Here is an 18,289-nt window from a genome sequence, read left to right on the forward strand (position 1 = left end):
TCATTGGACAGCACTGCACAAACACGTTGGGCAGAATCTCGACATCCCTTGGATTACCGGACGGCGAAGACGAGGGACTGAGGCAATATGTCGGGCCCTGCAGTTCATTGCAAGATTCAGATAGGAAGAAAACAGCAACAATGTTGCGTTTGTTTCGATATGAAGGCTGGGAAGCGAAAGTGGTAGCTGAACCGCATGCTGATCTAGGACTACTAAGTGTGGTGGTGGGTGATGTACCTGGGTTGGAGGTTTGGGACGGAGTCAACTGGTTCGCGGTAGAGAAAGTAGTCGAGGGTTCTGGGAGAAAAGGAGCCACTATGCTCGTTGGACGGCAACTCGAACGACTTTCTAATGGAAGATACCCTGCTGGTGGTCATCGCGTTGTAGCCTATGGATCCTCGGAGCCTTCACCAAACCCCACCAAATCCAATTTTCAGCCTTCTTCCACCACCCCCGCCTCGGTCAGCGACAAAAGATATCGGTATTCGATTGTCTTCGTTCTCCGCGCTCATGAACCTACTGTTATCAAATCTGAGTCCTTGGAGACTGAAATCACCGGCAAATGGCTCGAACCTATGAATGGCATTACTGCTGGTAAGTTTTACGAGAAGATCCGAAGCCAGCATTTCAACATCAACATCGACATGGATGAGAGGGAGAAGCAAAGGAAGAAGCTGGACAATATTAAAGGAAGAACGAAAGATAAGCAATGAGAGCGTGACGGATGGTGTGGTAAGCAGCAGTACGATCAGTTCCGTCGTTTCAAGACACGCCTGCGTAACTTTTAGTACTATCAATCAGTTCATACTACTACCAGCAGATGAGCTTGCCAGATTTGGCCTAGTACCTTCCTTCAACTACCGAACCTTGCCCGCCATACACCACTAATACTATCACTGAATCGCGCTGCATAAGACGCTATGCAGTTTGATCTATCGTTTATTGTAACACTGATATCAGCTGATATGCACAGTATGACACAATACCTAGGTAGGTTTAAGGCCAGCTGTAAGCTCAGCCTCATCTTGTGGCGGGGTCAAAATCGAAATCGAGAACCTCATCTCCACCACTCACTGATACCAGTCCAACTCTTTTCACGACTGGAAAACCTCAGGTAATCGAACAAGATTTGGCCTATACATAGCCCCATCATGATCTTTATCGACACCAAAACTCTGGCCCTACATGTTCGGGATCATGCTGATCCAGATCAGCGATATGCCATCTTGTCGCACGTGTGGGGTCAGACCAAAGACGAGATAACCTACGAAGAGATGCTTGTTCCTCCTCAAGACCGTCCGAATTCCACGCTCGCAAAGCCAGGGTACCAAAAGATCATCGAGACCTGCAGGAAAGCTTCTTCACCTCGATACAGACTGCCATACGTATGGTGCGATACTTGTTGTATCAACAAATCTAGCAGTGCAGAGCTTAGCGAGGCAATTAACTCCATGTTCAGATACTACAAAGAAGCTCAGGTGTGCTTTGCCTATCTCTTCGACGTCGATGAAAGCGACTACTCATTCATCTCATCAAAATGGTTCTCTCGCGGCTGGACACTCCAGGAACTCATCGCGCCGCAGGACGTCGTCTTCTACAGCCAAAAATGGGAATTTCGAGGTACCAAAGCGAGTCTGGCCACCCAGATTACGGAAATTACGGGGATCCCAGACAAGATCCTCAAGCAAGAGATGGAGCTGAGCGAGGTACCGGTTGCTCAACGCTTCTCATGGGCATCTGAGCGCAAGACTACACGGGACGAAGACATGGCATACAGTCTCCTTGGTATATTCGATATCAACATGGCAATGCTATATGGAGAAGGGTCAAAAGCGTTCATCCGTTTGCAGGAACATATACTCAGCCAATGCGCCGATGACTCAATCTTCCTGTGGAATGACCAATACTCGGATCAGAAGCTGACAGGCCTCCTTGCTCCTTCTCCAAAAAGCTTTCGACAAATGCGATCGATTACGCCTGAGCCGACAGTACGTCCGCGGGACTTTTATCTCACAAATCGTGGCATCCGGCTCAAGCTGGGTCTTGCCTGGGACGACGATACTGGACTCGCTATACTACCAGTAAAACACTCCCTCGGTACTGTGCGCAAGCCTGTTGGTGTATATCTCAGGCGAATCGGACCGGATTTGTTTGTTCGCGCGGAGCCTCAAAAGTGCCCTTCAGTAAGAACCGAAGTGGTGTACAAGGAGTTCACTGTAGTCAAAACGTTGACCGCTACACAGGCCGCAACGATCATGGACAAAGTCATGCGAGTAGTTAGACCTGCGAGTGTGCGTGTCAGTCGAGTTGAGCCCAATGGCATATGGGACCCATCCGCAAAGTGGCTGCACGCAACGCACACTGGCACCATCCTCGGCTATATGGAGTTCAAAGCCGATGAATACCCTGTTTTCGCATTTGTGTTCTTCTTCAGGAACGGTCATTGGTCGGCTACAGTGGTTGTTGGTGATCGGTGGATTGCTCGACGGAAGGAGTTTCACAGACATTACCATGTCAATCTTGATGAGCTCCGGTATTTCGACACAATGGGCGATGCGAGGATGCAGAAGATTGAAAAAATCAAACCTGATTCCCATGTGCTGACGCTGCATATGCGAGTTGCAAGAGGTACTTCGCGACCCCATCTGGAGATAAAGGAAGTGGATAGGAAGGGGGGTACATAATGAAAGGCCGATAGTTCCTGAGTGTAGAGAGACATGCGTTTTCACGTCATGTTGTAGATCATCGAAACAATACAACATGATCGGGATGCAACAGGCATGCAAGTAGTAAAGCGAGGGCGCAAAAGTCTAATATTGTTAAAGGTTATAAATATCTACAAGGATGAAGGAAGGATGCTGTACCTGCCACTATGACTGGTACATGTAATCGTACTCCTTCTTCAACCTCCCAAAGCCAATCCTCGGCTGGTAGTCCTCGACCTTGTCGGCACCAAAGTCGTAGACGGAGTAATATCTTTGTAGGAACGCAGTACCGACAAGCGCGAATCCGTACTGCTCGCTATCGTCAAACGGCGGCATGCACTGTGCACCGGGCTTGGTAAACTCGTCACCTCGCAGAGTGAATGACACGTCATCTTCGGGAGCACCCTCACCAAGAGTCAGAGTGACTGCCCACGATGCATTCAGATGCTGGCAGCCCATGCGCTCCTGGCCATTCACGAGCTTGGTTCGGTTCCAGCCAAGGTTGTAGTACATTGCGTCGACGATTTCTGTCGGAACGGAAAGGCGGCCAGCTCCGGTATCGAAAACAGCTCCGGCTGTAAACATTGGCCATGTCACGTTGGCCTTTGGGAATCTGCCCGGCGTCACGGCGGTTGTGGGAAGACGACCGTTGTGAATGTCGATAGTGGCGTTTGGTGACGATGGGTTCTCTGCAACAAGTACGTTGACGCTCCTGAGTGGCGCCCGCCAGAGCTGGTATTCTGCCTCTTTCCTCAAGGGTGCGTAGGCCATCTCGCCATCCACATACTTGTCCTCATGGCTGCCACCAATGGTCAAAACACCATCTTGCTCGCCTTGATCCTTCAAGTTCGTTCCGTAAAACAGTCCAAAACGCGGAGCGTCCAGTTGGCCGTTCCACAGTAGTTGCTCCACCAAAGTTGTTGTGTTCTTCTCCGCGATGCTGGAAAAGCCCAAGCCGAGGAAACCGTCGGCGGTGATGAAGCGCCAGCTGCTTTGGTTGGCAGACAGGAAGGTCTGGTTCCACTCTAAGCCGCCGTCTGTAGTGCTAAAAACGTCCTGGACAGTGTCACCAGCGACGTCGCCGCCGAGGTACGGAATTGATGCGGGAATGCCAAGGTCGACGGACGTTGATGAGGCAGACGCGTTGTACTTGACTCGTTCGTAGTCCGAAATCCTGCCATCCGGGCAAGAAGTCTCTGTGCAGTCGGTGTTGAGGACGAAAATCGTCGACGAGCCGGTATCGAACAACAAGCGGTGTTCTACGGCAGGTGTACCGATATCCAGCTTGACGCTGGAATAGCTGCCCCTAACGATAACAGGCAATTCAATTATGGACGCCGAGACGGTGGTGGCAAGGGCCAGGATATTTCTTATGTGAGCCATGATGGGAGACTGTGTATCGAGAAGTCAAGGTAGAATGTAGCGAATATCAAGAGATGGGAAGCTCCTGATTTAGCAGATGGTACCTGGTCTTGCCATGGGTATATAGTGGAATTTGCGCGATTCAGTGCCATGGCATAATATCGTGTCTATTAGAGTACCTGCTCGGTGTTTCAACGGCCCGGTCTACGAGAGATGAACGTCGTGTTCTATTTTTAATCGAATGGTCTTCTGGAAAGCTTCAAGCCAGATGAGGCCTGCAGGCCGACGTGAGCCGGTCGAAACGAGGCGCGCTAAAGCCAGACAAGGTCTAGTCTTGATCGGTCGGCCCGGACATGGCCACGAGTGGCGCCGCTTCGCACGGGTAGGGCTGGCTGGCTGGACATGTCCTTGTCACCGCCCGATGACGATACCAAGCCAATCGCACCCGGTCATGCGCATATGAGGACATTACATCATCGAGGCAAGAATTATGTTCCCCGTAGCTGATCAATAGATGTCCAATGGGCGCAGACGCTGCTAGCGCGAAGAAACTGCTACGCAGTAAGCAGATCACGGGGCCGCGTAACTTCCGTGACTACAAATGTCCGAGTGATCCACCTGTCTTTTTCGCACAGCATGTGGGGCCGCATTATGCTTTCTGATCTTTGCAAGTAACATGTGTAAGGCGTTGTTCTTTACCCATTTTCTGGTAATCGCTTCAACGATGAACTCGGTATTGCCGTGAGTCGCTTTCTGCTTTTGTGGTTGAAAGAAAATGGCAAGCTTAGCTAGATATGGATTTCCAGAACATGAAACCATTTGATGACGGGCTTGTATGAGTGATTTGCTCGGATGGAGGCGCTGGGTAGATGAAGTCGCTGGGAGGCGCGCGGGAAACAGACGCGTTGGAGCATACACACAATGTAGAGCGCCTTGCAATGGAATTGCGAGTATCGCTCTGTTGACGTCCTCGGAGGGTTTGCCAGCGCCATTGAGACGTTAGGGTGTGAATTCCACCCAGGTCAATCATATACTGAATCCCTACCTTGCTTGTTCAGCATGCTCATCAACCCTTTGGCTGGCGAGGTACCAGGCTCTGCTCATTGATGCGACATGCGTACCCGCACTTTCGGCCAGCATGTATCGAATCTTGAGAACAGAGACGGTATGCGTGACCAAGTGAAGGGAAGGAGTTCTCCGTTCTCGATAGAACGATGCAGACCACTGAGACATTTATCCAGTGAGAGACGAAGCTCGAGACAGTATGTGCGGTACAGGTTGTGCTGGCTGTCGCAGAGTACCATAGCCAATGACGTTTGACAGGGTTCCAAGTTTGGTGTTTCATCGCTTGCGGAAGTACGGAATACGGCCGTAGCGTCGGGTTGGGAAACGACAAGCCAGCTATGCGAACGCACGATGCCGTCAGTATAACGAGGGAGTGTGTCAAGAAGGTGGCCGCAGAGAGGGTGATGTGTGCGGTGGTTCGAAAAGGACCGAGCCGCATCTCCTTTTTGTAGTGAACAGGCTAGCGCGTGAGACGTTTCAGAGCAAGGCAGGGGCATGCGTTCGGGGAAGGACAAGCAAAGGACACCCAAATCATTCACCCTCGTGTGGCCAGCGTCACGATCACGACTTCAGCATCCACGGCGTGCCCCTCACTGGCAGCGACACACCCGTGGCCCTTATTGCTTTTCCCTTTGATTGTCTCGCGCTCTCTCGGCCGCGTCCCTCGCATGTCCCCGTAGACTCGCGTCCCATTCTCCGCACCACGACCAGTGGCACAGCCGCTCCTTGCTCCAGACACGCCCGCCCCGAGAAGGCATGCGAAACTGCCTGACGCTCTTACCGGACCACACACGCGGCTGATTCTCTGCTCTTTGCATTCGCTGTATTCCCACGGCAACTCGGGTCGCGCTACGACGTCCCTGCGCAGGTTGACCCAGCCACCGATTGCGCCTCGTCTTACTTGGCCATTCCTCCCAACCGACATCTCCAATCGTCCACCGCGCGCGCAGAGGAATGAGCTAGGATGACGCGACCCCATATTATCAGAGCAGGTACGGCGGCATGCACTGGGTGCGCACTTCGCCGTGCGCCGGCTAACGCAAGTGTCTAGACACCATCGACCTGCAGGACAAAACATCGCCCACCGCCAAGGACCACTCCCACCAGCCCCAGCACCCGGCGCCTCTTGGAATTGGCCCAGCAGCGCCCCATCAGCAGGCGGCCATACGGCAAGTCGAGGAGGAGCGCAACTCGGAAGAGGCGCGTCTCCAGAATGCGTGGGGTGACGCTGGCAGCCAGCTGCGAGAGGATCCCGGCTCCGATGACGACTGCACGGTAACGAACAACGCCAATAGGCACAATGGCACGCAGCAAGACGAGCAGGCTGAACGGCTGAACGGCGGCACATCTGCCGACAACGACGATGCCGACATGCACGATGCCGACGAGGACGACATGGACGACGACATGATGGACAAGATCTCGAGCTCGCCCTCGATAGACGATGGTCGGTATTCTCTACCTTTTCACCCGTTTACCAACACGCCCATTCATTTTCCTATTTCTGTCGACAATCTCACGCCCAGGGATCGGCCTACATCGATCCCCATTTCTTTACCATTTCCTTTACACCCAGAAACAAAGTCAACGGAGCATCATCTTGGTGAGTATTCCTGGACAAGGGCCACCACGGCACCGGACAACGACAACGAGCTACACGCGGAGGTGGGTACCAGTCCGACGACGAAACGATTGAGGGCGTTCCAATGTCGTATTGAGTCAAGAGAGGACAGCCAGGCATCACTAATATCCGAATTGGACGAGGAGCAGGTCAAACGCATGCTGGAACCGATTGACCGTACCCTCCTGGACACGCCGGATGACCCTTTCCTGGATCCTGCCCCGAGTCCACCCCGAACGACAAACGGCACCCCTCCACCCAAGGATGGGCAACCCGAAGACGAAGACGAACATGACTCCTGGACTACCGACAGTGACGCCGACTCTTGGGACGCAGATCTGGATCAAGACAATGATGATGCTTCCAATGACGTCTCTTTTTCTAATGACCCCAGGTTTATCGACTCAGGGTGGGGAGGCGAATGCTTACGAGAAATAGAAGATATCGACTTCGAATTTGTCTACGCCCTGCACACATTCGTCGCGACCGTCGAAGGTCAGGCAAACGCAACCAAAGGTGACACCATGGTGTTACTCGACGATAGTAACAGCTACTGGTGGCTGGTACGAGTTGTCAAGGACAACAGCATCGGTAGGCCTCCGCCGCCAAATCTCCCGCCATCTCTGACTCAACCTGCAGGTTACTTGCCCGCCGAACACATCGAGACCCCGACAGAACGCCTAGCCCGCCTCAACAAGCATAGAAACATAGACCTCTCCGCAACCATGCTTGGTGACACCGCCGAGAAATCCAAAAACCCGCTCAAGAAGGCCATGCGACGAAGGAATGCCAAAACCGTACAATTCGCCCCACCTACTTACGTCGAAGCCTCCGACTACGACTACTCGTCCGACGAGGGCGAGGGTGAACTCTTCGGTGGCCCAGAGCCAAAGCAGTTACAGCAGCAGCAGCAAGCAGCAACACAGGACGGAGATGGTACTCAAGAAGAGAACCTCCAGGTACAACCACTCAAGGTGAACGGTGCGAAGAAGGATGGCCAAACTGAGGGTGATGCACGAAGCTCAAGCGAGGAGTCTGCGAAACGATCAGACGATCGAGAAAGGGGAAGTGAGGAAGCGGTAGATCGACCTTTGGATCCCAAAGTTTCTCGCAATGGTACGCTACGCAACACAGACTCTTTCTTCAAAGATGAAAACACCGAAACACGCAAGATTACACTCACTCCTAACCTGCTTCGCGACGACTCAAGTACATCGACTACCGGTTCTCGCGAGCGTGGGCCTAGCCTGGAGAGTCTGGAAAAGAACGGTTTCGCGGACAAAGTCAAGGACGACAAGAAGAAGAAAGAGAAGAAGTCGGGTATGCTCAGTGGACTCTTCAAGCGCAAGGACAGGAAGGGCAAAGGTGCACAAGACTCAATGGACAGCGACATCGAGAAGCCGGAAGAAGCGGATCGCAGCTCGCCACAATCAAAACCGTCCGACGAACTTGCAGAACGATCGTCAGCTGAACCAGCGACAGCTCCAGCGCCTGTGAGACAATTGAGTAAGCCCAAGGTCCACAGGAGTCACCGAGACGATTCACCGCAAAAGACAAAAGGCATCCTGAAGACTGAAAGCCCGACCGAACTGAGCGCTGAACCAGATGTCGAATTGGAGAATGTTAACAACCAACCAGCTGCACAACAATCTACCTCGACTATGCGTCTGGTATCACCCGAACAAGATGAAGAAAGCAAGTCATCGGTGGAAGAGCAGACCAGGTCCCCAGACTCAACTTCCAACAGTACAACCTCAAGAAACCCATTCAGTAATATGATGAAGCCTCACCAAGAGGGAGAGGTCAAGCGCGAAAAGGTTACAAAGGCGAGACAACGTGTGCAACTGGATGATTTCGATTCGGATGAAAGCAGTGATCCTTTTGCGGACCCTGATGCTCAGGACAAGCAGGGGGAAACTGAGAATGTAGAGTCTACAGGCCGTCTTTCCGAGTCGCCAGTGCACGTCTCCGCAGCAGATGTACAGTCCTCGCAAAAGGGAACCATTGCAGACAGGGAAAAAGAGTCGGAATCTCACCACGCTCCAGGCTTGTCTACTGACAGCTCAAGCCAAGAAACCAGCTCGCCTGTATCAACGCCTACGCCTGACGACAGCCCCATGAAGACTATTCCCGAAAACAATGCCCTTTCGACCTTCAGGTCTGATAACAAGTCATCGCCCATGCATTATGCATCTGAACCGGCTGGCCCTCCGCCTTCAAGACCAGCACCTATCCCTACCAAAGATCGCGAACCTTCGCCTCCGGTATCTTCCGAAAGCACAATGCTTTCTGCGTGGTCCGACGCCTCGCTTCGTGCCTACCTGGATGACGGTAGCGAGATCCGCGACATGCTTGTTGTTATTAATGATACCACGGGTGTTGTACCAGTCGGCCGTGATCATCCCCTCATGAAGGACTATCTCGCTGAAGAGACTAAGACCATGCAAGGCTTGAGTGGCGAATTGGACCGTCTGCTCCATGGTCTTATGGAGAAGCGTATGAAGAGAGCAGGCAGTGGTGCTAGCACCGCACGCAGCACCAGCGCAAACGGGAGTTTGAGGGCGGGGTCTAGATTTTAGATGCACGTTTATTGTAAGTCGTATCTCTTTTGCGTCTTTTGGTATACCCTAGGGATTGTTTCTCTTTTCTCTTCACTGGCGCTTTTGGGAACTGTGGTACGCATCATGTGGAAACGAAATCTTGGGAGACCTTTTGGAGGTTTGGTCGGATTGGAATCACCTTCTTGTCCTCTTCTGATACCTTTTTCTTTTCCTTACTGGCTCTATCTCGTCTGGTCTGCATTGTTCGCTCGCTGCGCGAAACGTGTATTCTTTGTAAGAAGCCCTGGTGGTGGCTTGTTTATATTCTCACAACTGTCTCTAATACCCTCTTGATTGCTCTGTCGTAGCGCTCGTTTTCTATTGCGTTCTCCTTGTTGGTATCTTGGAAGTAGCTCTGCTGCTGTCAGCAGCATAGACGCGCTTTTACTTTCTTTGGGCACGGCGTTGTACTCCTAGCATTTGTATGCAAACATATACCCCCTGTGGGGGTTCGCGATACTCATTTCCCAGATGTTGATGTTCCCTGAGATGCCAATGAGTTCCTCAGTAGTGATGCGCCCGAGCTTTTGCTGCTGCAGATATCAGTGGATTCTGAACAATGATATATGTGACTAGTAAGATCTCATCAAAGAGATATCGTATGCCCATAACAATGCAAAAATCTCAAATTTGCACCATGAAAGACGAATTTTGACAATTTTTTAGATAATTGACATTCGTCAAGGTGCCTCCCATCTCTATGCGTATTGTTCTCATACTTTCATCACTTCTGTCTGCAACGCCTTCATAGGCTTCTCATCGAACGCTGCAGCCTCAGCCTCGTCAAGCCCCAAACTTTGTGCAATGTTGTACAACCTTGTCTTTTCCTCATGTGCAGTGCTATCACCAAAAACAGCGTCCATTTCTTCCAAGCTCTTGCCCCTCGTCTCAGGAATCAAAAACCATGTGAACGCGAAAGCAATCAAAGCGAAAGCGGCGAAGAAGATGTATGTGCCGAAACCAATGGTCTCGAGCATGTCCGGCGTGACAAGACCGATGATAAAGTTGCACATCCATGTCGATGAAGTAGTCAGAGACATGGCCTTTGACCGGTTACCAATGTTGTAAATCTCCGAGGGTAGGACCCAGCCGATTGGTGCCCATGAGTACGAGAAGTTTACGTCGTAGATGTAGATGAATGCAATGCCTGTCCAGCCGGCTGCGGGGTGGTCTTTGAGCGTTGATCCGTAACCGCCAATGACACCGCCAACGATCAAGAGAGAAATACAAGTACCAGCGGCACCGCAGAGGAGAAGGGGCCGGCGACCGATCTTATCGATGAGGAACAGAGCTGGAAGCGTGGACAGCGTGTTTACGATTCCGTACACACCTGTTGCAAGCAAACCAGTGGTCTTGCCAGAAAGACCCAACTGCGAAAATATCGTGGGTGCGTAGTAGATTATCGCCTGACAAGGTTGTTAGCCTGCTATCCATATCAAGTAATGCGCGTACTCGGAAACATACATTACACCCGATAAACTGCTGGAAGAACATGACACAGCAGCCAATAGCCGTGCGCTTGAAGGACGGCCAGGTGGAGAAAAGGGTCGAATAGCCAGCAAGGTACAATGACACGCCGGACTTGCCAGGGAACTTCTCACGGTTGTATTGCTCTTCGAACATGACTTCGGCCTTGATAGAAAGATACTCCTTCTGTAGTAGCTCATCAGTAGGATCGGTGCGACGAACTCGGGCCAGCGCTCGGACACCAGCTTCCTCGTTGTCACGCATGCAGTAGTATCGAGGTGATTCGGGGAAGAAAAGCATGCCGAAACCGAGAACGAGACCAGGGAATATTTGAATCGCAAAAGGTACGCGCCATGCGGCATCGCTTTGACCGGTGCAGCCGTCAGGGCCAACATCGTTTCGCGGGTCGAAAGCAGGCTCGGCTGCAGTGCCACCGGTATAGGCAATGTCAGGCGCGCAGCGTACGCCTCCGATGTATTGAGTTCCAAATTCTAGCCAGTAGGATACGAGGATACCGAGCGTGATGGAGAGCTGCTGAAGGACAACCAGAGTGCCTCTGATGCCGGCAGTGGAAACCTCACTCATGTACATTGGAACAATCATCGTCAACATGCCAACAGCGAAACCAGCAATTGCGCGACCTAGATATGATTTTTAGCACAGAATACAATCATAGTTCTCAAAGTGTTTCATACCTGCAAAAGCCATTGGAATATTTACTGCACCAGCTTGGAGTGCGGAGCCGACAGTGAAGATAACGACAGCTATAATTATAGACCCTTTACGACCCAAGCGGTCGGCTACTGGCCCGTTGACGAGAGATCCGAACCAAGCGGCAAGCAGTAATGTTGAGACGAACCAACCCTTGAAGGAACTGTCTGTATAGATTCTGGGGAAGGATGCGGCAAAAGACTCCATGGTAAGCACACCGGAGACGACACCTTGATCGTAACCGAAGAGAAAACCACCAAGAGAAGCAAACTATGTATGTTAGCTGAAACTGTAGGCAAAGAAAGATTCATTCCAGCTTACCGCGGACAGACCGAGAAGGTATGGGTTTTGTCTTAGCTCCTTGTAGACACCGATCTTTGGCGCAGCGCCAGTGGCAGTAACATCATGAACCGAGGTCATATCTGCGGTAGTACTGGTGTGTCTGCCAACGTTGGGCTCGAAGGAGTGAGGTACGATATAAGCAGTGGCAGTACCTCATGCTTATATACCCTTGGTGCACATATCAAAAATTCATGAGTATAACTGGAATCGGACAGTCTCGGAGTACAGTAGTCCGACCCCACGATTCTCCATGTATCTGCACCGTTAGCCGTGTATATGATGCGGATTCCCCGCGTGCCCACATGGTAAAGTTGCCTGATTCAGGTGTGGAAACTGGGGCTCCAGCATGACTTGTGCTCGGAGGTTTGTGGTCCGAAATCCACAACGCGAACGTGATCTTTAGATCATTGCATGCCGCACGTAACACCGTAGAACTTTTCGCTTTCTGCTACATCTATCTTTTCGGACTTCTGAACATTTTCGTAGTCTATTGAGACCTCTGTTCAATCTTTCGCAAGACAATCAGCAATGGCAGACAAATCCAGCAAGGACGCCTTGCGTGCAGCCATTCTTGATTTGGCCAAGCGCACGGAAAACCTTCTGTCTCGCCAAGCATCCGATCCCAGTCGTCGCATGCTTGTTGCGCTTGCAGGCGTGCCAGGCGCGGGGAAGTCAACGGTATCTGATGCGCTCATCACCGAGCTTGCTGCCCGAGGCAACAAAGATGTTGCTGTTGTACCAATGGTAGGAGCCGATTCCAATCAATGACGTAGTCTCTCTAACAATTGCTAGGACGGCTTCCACTACACGCGGGAAGTCTTGTCCACATTTGAGGATGCCGAAGTAGCATTCAAAAGACGTGGAGCGCCATTCACGTTCGATGCGAAGGCGTGCGTAACTCTGGTCAAGGCACTCAAAGAAGCTGCTGTTACCAAGGATGGCGAAGCCGACATCTGCATCACTGCGCCTAGCTTTGACCATGCTGCCAAAGATCCAGTGCCAGAAGCCATTAAGATATCCTCTCGCACACGACTCGTGATTATCGAAGGTAATTATACGCTTCTGAGACAGAATCCATGGGATCAAATTGCAGAAGTGTGTGACGAAAGGTTGGTGACATCTGTGAACGTTGCTCCAGGAGCGCATGTTGACATTGAGTAGATGGTTTGTCGATGCGCCTGTAGAGACTGTCCGCACACGTCTGGCGCAACGTCACCTTGCCGCCGGTATCGAAACTTCCATGTCAGCTGCTATTGCAAGAGCGGAAGAAAACGACATTCCAAATGGCGAACTCATACGGTCCTTGCTGGTAACACCCGACGTGGTTATTGAAAACTGAGCGACTGCTGCTTTTCCAATTGACGTTCACTTCAGAATCCGGATGTCGTAAAATCCCAATCAAAAGAGTTGAACAACTCATTGGACTCAATGGACCAGGGAAATGTACTCAATGCGTCTTTGGAAAGCTCCAGATCTTGCAGTCCGCCTGAACTCAACTCGCCATCAGAAACGACTTGGTCGAGAATAGCTACGCAACGTGCTGACAGTGAATCCCCGACAAGCCGTTCGCGAAAAGTGGTTCTAGCCAAGCGAACGTCGTCGTGCCAAGTCGTGGTCTCCTCAGCCCGCGGAAAGCTGATGATGCATAGCGTTATTACGAGTGCCGCATGAAAGAGGAAATATCTACAGAATGATCAGTGTGAAAATTCACTTTGTTAATCAAGATGATGCACTCACGTCGCGTACCAACCCTCGAGTCTATTCAATTCCTGCATCGAATATTGATGTATCGAGACAACTGTAGAATGCGCCGCTTCGAGACATATTCGTTTACAGTCTTCTTGGGTTGATTGCGTAGCTTGATCCGGTATTTGCCCTCGCTCGGAGATCGCTCGGCGCAGTAGAATCTGGCGGAATATAATGATCTTGAGGTTCCAAAATCTCCACCACAGCCGGGACCGTGCAAACATATACCACTGGGCTGACGAGCTAGGCGATTGGGATAACTGAAAGTATGAAGGAACCGTATGTGTCCACGCATCCATAGAGCTGTTCAAAGCGAGCGCGGCCTCAGCGGAGAGCCCGGGCTCAGCTAGCAGTTTGTTCGAAATGTAGTTTGTCTGCAAGTGGAAACTACTCTGTGCTCTTAGTGACGAGTAGATGGTAGGCTCGTCAACTTCATTAGGGAGCGTTACAGTCTGTGGCGTGAGCGACTAGCATCGGTCAGTCCCAAAGCGTCTACGTAACCTCCACTGGGTAATCATACCTCATCTTTAATGTTCAGTACTGAATGAACATCCATTGTCTCCTGGTCGGGTAACATTATTGCACGGCCGAAAGTTGTCGAAGCTCCACTATCAAAGATGTACAGGCCCCACCATACTCTTCGTCTTGTCTCGCGTTCGATCAGGGTAATGTTCCAGTGAGGAAGTTCTCTATGAAGTGCCAGACTTAGCGCTGTACGAACTGCGAGACCCAGTAGATTCCATCCCGTGTTTGGACTGTTACGTTTCTGACTAAGGTTGCTCAGAAGTATAAGCGCTTGTACAGATGTCAAGCTGGCGGCTTCGAACACCGACTCTTCTTGACCTAATGTCAAGGCTCGACGGTACAGGTAGTCTTCCAAGCCGATCTGGTCATTGTTCAATGTCCACGCACCGAGTGCTATAATTGCGTGAGAGAGCATGTTCCACGACTTTTTGGAAGGTCGCGGAACGACCTCATGGTATTGAGCACGAAATGTTGCCTCATGGACGAAGGGGTAGACAACGTGGTAGTTGGCAAAGTAGGCATCGATCAAGCTTGATGATAATTGCGTCGTAAGAGCTGCGTGTGAGATGTGTGATGATGCTAACACGTTCCGGAAAGACATAGACGGGGTCGCCAGATTGGGCTGAGGTCGAGCGACGGACTGATGCAAAAAGCCGGCCCAGTCAAGCAAGCACCGAAGAAAAACTACGCCAGAAGTCGACCCTACATTGGTTTAGTTTTGTTTGCTGATGTCTGAATGAAGCAACTGACCAAGATAACCTACACCAGTTGGCTCAACCGATAGGGCGGCCATGCCATCTGTCAACCCATCCACGTTGACATCTTCTTCAACCCAATTAAAGCCATCAACGTTGTTTGGTACAGCCTCAGGAAGTGCGGGCTCATGTGTACTTGAGTTGGTACTGCCTTGCGGGCTTAGAGCTACCTCGGGCGTTTGGGACTGTATGACTGATCGCGCAGTACCAGCCACGTTGGAAGATGACAGTAGATCTTCGACATCGACGCCAGGCAACAATTGCGTGACCAGTGACTCCAAACTGTGCAGGCGCTTCTCTACGCTCGTCAGGTAGGCCCTGGTTAAGGGTGATCTAGCGACTTTGCCGCTGTAATGGCAGTGCGAACTGCTATGGGCGCAGGAAGTGCAGATGGGCGCATCTTTCGAGCACTTTAGCTTCTTTGCGCGGCAGCGATCGCATGAGAGAGCATCTCGTGGTCTTCGGTGCTCCATGCATGGAGCGTCTCTAGTGTAGCAGAGGCGGGGGCGGAATGCGGATGCAGAACCATCGCAGCCAGTGCAGCTCGAGCGCTGATCCATGCCGCCATCGGCCCGAAAGGTTGCGCTACGTGCCGAGGAGTTTGCGACCGCAATTCTCGAACGACTGATCGACGACTTCTTGTGCGAAACATCCAAATACTTTTGAAATTTGTGCAATGATATTACGACCATGTATCATCTATGAGCCCTATCTACATATGGATGATATCTTGTTTTAGCAATTTTCTTAGCCGATGGTACCCCATGCTCCTGAGAGCTTGCCGTCCAGCGCCCCTATTTCAGCTCCCAAAGCCACTCCTCGAAGGCTGTATCGTCTATATTTCGAGGAACTGAATTCTTGGAGGACTTCCACTCATTCGAGATTGAACAAAAGTCTGAGTGAGAGGCTGGGTTGTCCATCATTTTCGCCATCTCTTGGACGCCCTCACCATCTTCCCCCATGCAAATGAGCAACGCCTTATAGGCTCTCTCGGCGAATACGCTCGCTCGTGCTTCATCTCCATGCCAGACTCTGAGTTGTGCCGCGAGACAGTAAGTATCTGCCTCTATGATTTTAGCAGCACCTTTGAACTCCTTGAAAGAATCAGTACTGAGCTCGCAGACCCGTTGTGTGAGATAAGCGTACCGAGCTCGAAAACTCCAGTATCGTACGGAGATTGAGCAATGCCTCTCCCGGATTAGACTTGATGCAATCTCCTGTAGATAAGACGTCTTGGAGGTGGGAGATGTAACCGCGACGCACATCGTTGGCATTCCGATCAAGAGCTGGAAGCGAGCAGACTTCACATGAACAGTCGAAGCCAAAATGTTCTTTGAGATAAGCTTGGCGTGTGTGAGTATTTCCGGAGTCGGTATAGCAGATGGTTATCTCCTCTTCAGCGTTGACAGTGCGAGTGACATGAACAGTTTCCATTTTCAAAGAGTCATTCCAGGAGTAATGGCTGTTTGGGAGACAGCTATGGTTGATCAAGCTGATGGTAGGAAAAACCGCCATGGGTGACGAATCGCCGCCGCAAGACAACGAACTGGTCTTGAAGATACCACCGAAAACATATTTGCCACGATAATTGTTATGAAGTGAGAGGTATTGTCGCTGCTGCTCCCTATCAAGTGCCTTTAAATCCCGTGTAAGGAGAGTCTCCAGTTCCGCATCGGGCATGTGGTCAGGGATCATGAGCAGTGGCTTCTCGGAGAGGATGCGGGTGCCTGCGGGAATATCTGATTGAGCTATCAGGCCTCTCCCTTTTCCGGAGATCTCCTGGATCTTGTAGATGGAGGAGCTCATTTCGTCGGAGGTGCTGGTGGTCCGACTGATTGTGACTGACGGGACAAAAGCTCCTGTTCTACGTCTCTCGTTGGTAAGCTCGCTCTTATCCTTTGTCGATGCAAACGCTACTGCGTACTTTGCGGGGGAGATGTAGACTACCTAGGTACAAGTGAGAGTTTTTATATACGAGCTAAGAAATCGGAGTCTGATCGCGCTATTAAACCGCTTGGTCACCTCCTAGAAGCCGCGGTTTTCTTTCACTTGAGAAGCATCGCATAAGACTGTGCGGGCTGTCGCGGTGGAACAAGTAATGGTGGGAAGGTACAGCAGCACAATGCTGCTGAGCAACTCAATGTGATCGTCCCAACGCATGTGCTTTTCCAGTTTATCTTTTGCAGGCTGTGAACTGTTCTAGATGTTGGCGAAATCTCCCTCGATGTCAGAGTCATTGCCCTGCAAGTGCGCTGTCTACATCGTTCTGGGCATTCACAACCTGAAATGCGCATATCGCTCTGTAGTTGGTGCATTAAAACCAAACGAGCCTCTCAGCTGAGCACGTCGCGTTTGAAAGACCATTCACATATCGTGCATTGACTTGCCAGCAGGACAATGCTCTACGTAATGACAAACGCAGAACAGTAGAATCCGTCCTGGACAGCGATCATCCTTGAAGGCGCTGTTACTCTGCGACATATCAAGAAAGATCCTGGTTGGGCCGTCCATTCCAAAGACGTAGTGATTACACGGTCTTTCGGAAAGTACGGTCGGCCTTCTCTCTTTACCCTGGTCTTTTCGACGAATCTCCATTTTCACTCTGCCAACCCGGATCACGAAGCCTATATCCCTAGAAGCACCGACCACTTGAGCTTTTGACTCCACTGGCCACGCTCTACCTCTCTTACTATAATAACCTTAGGTCGATTGCCCTTGCCTTCTATTGAACTCACCTCTCTCTTGAAATACTTTACCACTGTAGGCTCATCCAGAAGAACACACGATGTCAACCAAAACCATGCTTGTCGCTTCCGCACTTCTCTTGTCGACTACCCTTGTAGTCGCTCAAGTGCTGCCACCAGACTTTACACCTGGCCGATTGTTAGATTAGAAGCTATCACGTGTTTCACTCACTAGCGTTCACTAGCGCCTCCTCTCAGACTATATAAGCCCGCTACCTCACTTGTAGATAGAATCAATCACAACTTCTCTCTTCTTATTCTACACCGATGTTCCTTCGACGCCATTGTCTCTCAAGATTGCGATGAGAACCAGATTACGACATTCCTCGGCGTATCACCTGTATATGATGGCGCTGGCATCGAGTTCATGGAGCAGACCGACTCGATCGACCTGACCAATGGCCTTACGCTGACTATCGTGGTTGTCGGAAAAGAGTTAAAGATTGGATTTGAGGGGGACAGTGTGCGCTATGAGTACTGTCGCGGGATTGCTGAGATGCCTGATGGAGCTGACGCGAGATAGTCCATTATGGCGACGCTCACTGGCCCAACCACCACAAGGACGACGAGTTCAGCTGCACCACACAGCCATGGGACGGCTCACCGCTAGACTGTAGCGGTAAAGACTGTGTCCATCGAGTATGCA

General features: G+C 51.2%; 5 protein-coding genes across 5 annotated transcripts; 2 read left to right on the top strand and 3 right to left on the bottom strand.

The window, feature by feature from the left end:
- Positions 1 to 1,080: 1,080 nt before the first annotated feature.
- ACET3X_004306 (uncharacterized protein) lies at positions 1,081 to 4,206 on the bottom strand. The gene has a single exon (XM_069450496.1). The coding sequence runs from the start codon at positions 4,086 to 4,088 to the stop codon at positions 2,871 to 2,873; it is 1,218 nt and encodes a 405-aa protein (XP_069308284.1). The 5' UTR covers positions 4,089 to 4,206; the 3' UTR covers positions 1,081 to 2,870.
- A 1,454-nt stretch (positions 4,207 to 5,660) lies between these two features.
- Positions 5,661 to 9,812, top strand: ACET3X_004307 (uncharacterized protein). The gene is made up of 4 exons (XM_069450497.1): positions 5,661 to 6,124; positions 6,184 to 6,579; positions 7,192 to 7,344; positions 7,393 to 9,812. Exons 1-4 carry the CDS (start codon positions 6,097 to 6,099, stop codon positions 9,330 to 9,332), a joined length of 2,517 nt encoding a protein of 838 aa, XP_069308285.1. The 5' UTR covers positions 5,661 to 6,096; the 3' UTR covers positions 9,333 to 9,812.
- Positions 9,813 to 10,066: 254 nt separating this feature from the next.
- On the bottom strand, positions 10,067 to 11,951 carry ACET3X_004308 (uncharacterized protein; the record flags this gene model as incomplete). Its single annotated transcript, XM_069450498.1, has 4 exons — positions 10,067 to 10,759; positions 10,818 to 11,461; positions 11,516 to 11,801; positions 11,853 to 11,951. 4 exons carry the CDS (start codon positions 11,949 to 11,951, stop codon positions 10,067 to 10,069), a joined length of 1,722 nt encoding a protein of 573 aa, XP_069308286.1.
- Positions 11,952 to 12,401: 450 nt separating this feature from the next.
- On the top strand, positions 12,402 to 13,212 carry ACET3X_004309 (uncharacterized protein; the record flags this gene model as incomplete). Its single annotated transcript, XM_069450499.1, has 3 exons — positions 12,402 to 12,617; positions 12,666 to 12,982; positions 13,035 to 13,212. 3 exons carry the CDS (start codon positions 12,402 to 12,404, stop codon positions 13,210 to 13,212), a joined length of 711 nt encoding a protein of 236 aa, XP_069308287.1.
- Positions 13,213 to 13,243: 31 nt separating this feature from the next.
- On the bottom strand, positions 13,244 to 14,196 carry ACET3X_004310 (uncharacterized protein; the record flags this gene model as incomplete). The annotated part of the gene is made up of 3 exons (XM_069450500.1): positions 13,244 to 13,556; positions 13,611 to 14,086; positions 14,140 to 14,196. 3 exons carry the CDS (start codon positions 14,194 to 14,196, stop codon positions 13,244 to 13,246), a joined length of 846 nt encoding a protein of 281 aa, XP_069308288.1.
- Positions 14,197 to 18,289: the final 4,093 nt, after the last annotated feature.

This window comes from Alternaria dauci, chromosome 3 (assembly GCF_042100115.1).
Source record: "Alternaria dauci strain A2016 chromosome 3, whole genome shotgun sequence".
NCBI lineage: Eukaryota > Fungi > Ascomycota > Dothideomycetes > Pleosporales > Pleosporaceae > Alternaria > Alternaria dauci.

What these genes read in the sequence shown, in the direction of transcription:
- ACET3X_004307 (XM_069450497.1), top strand. Translation starts at nt 6,097, where the DNA reads ATGACGCGACCCCATATTATCAGAGCAG. An exon ending in ACCCCATATTATCAGAGCAG is followed by an intron (nt 6,125 to 6,183) that starts GTACGGCGGCAT and finishes GCAAGTGTCTAG; the next exon opens with ACACCATCGACCTGCAGGAC. An exon ending in TGTCAAGGACAACAGCATCG is followed by an intron (nt 7,345 to 7,392) that starts GTAGGCCTCCGC and finishes CTCAACCTGCAG; the next exon opens with GTTACTTGCCCGCCGAACAC.
- ACET3X_004306 (XM_069450496.1), bottom strand. Translation starts at nt 4,088, where the DNA reads ATGGCTCACATAAGAAATATCCTGGCCCTTGCCACCACCGTCTCGGCG.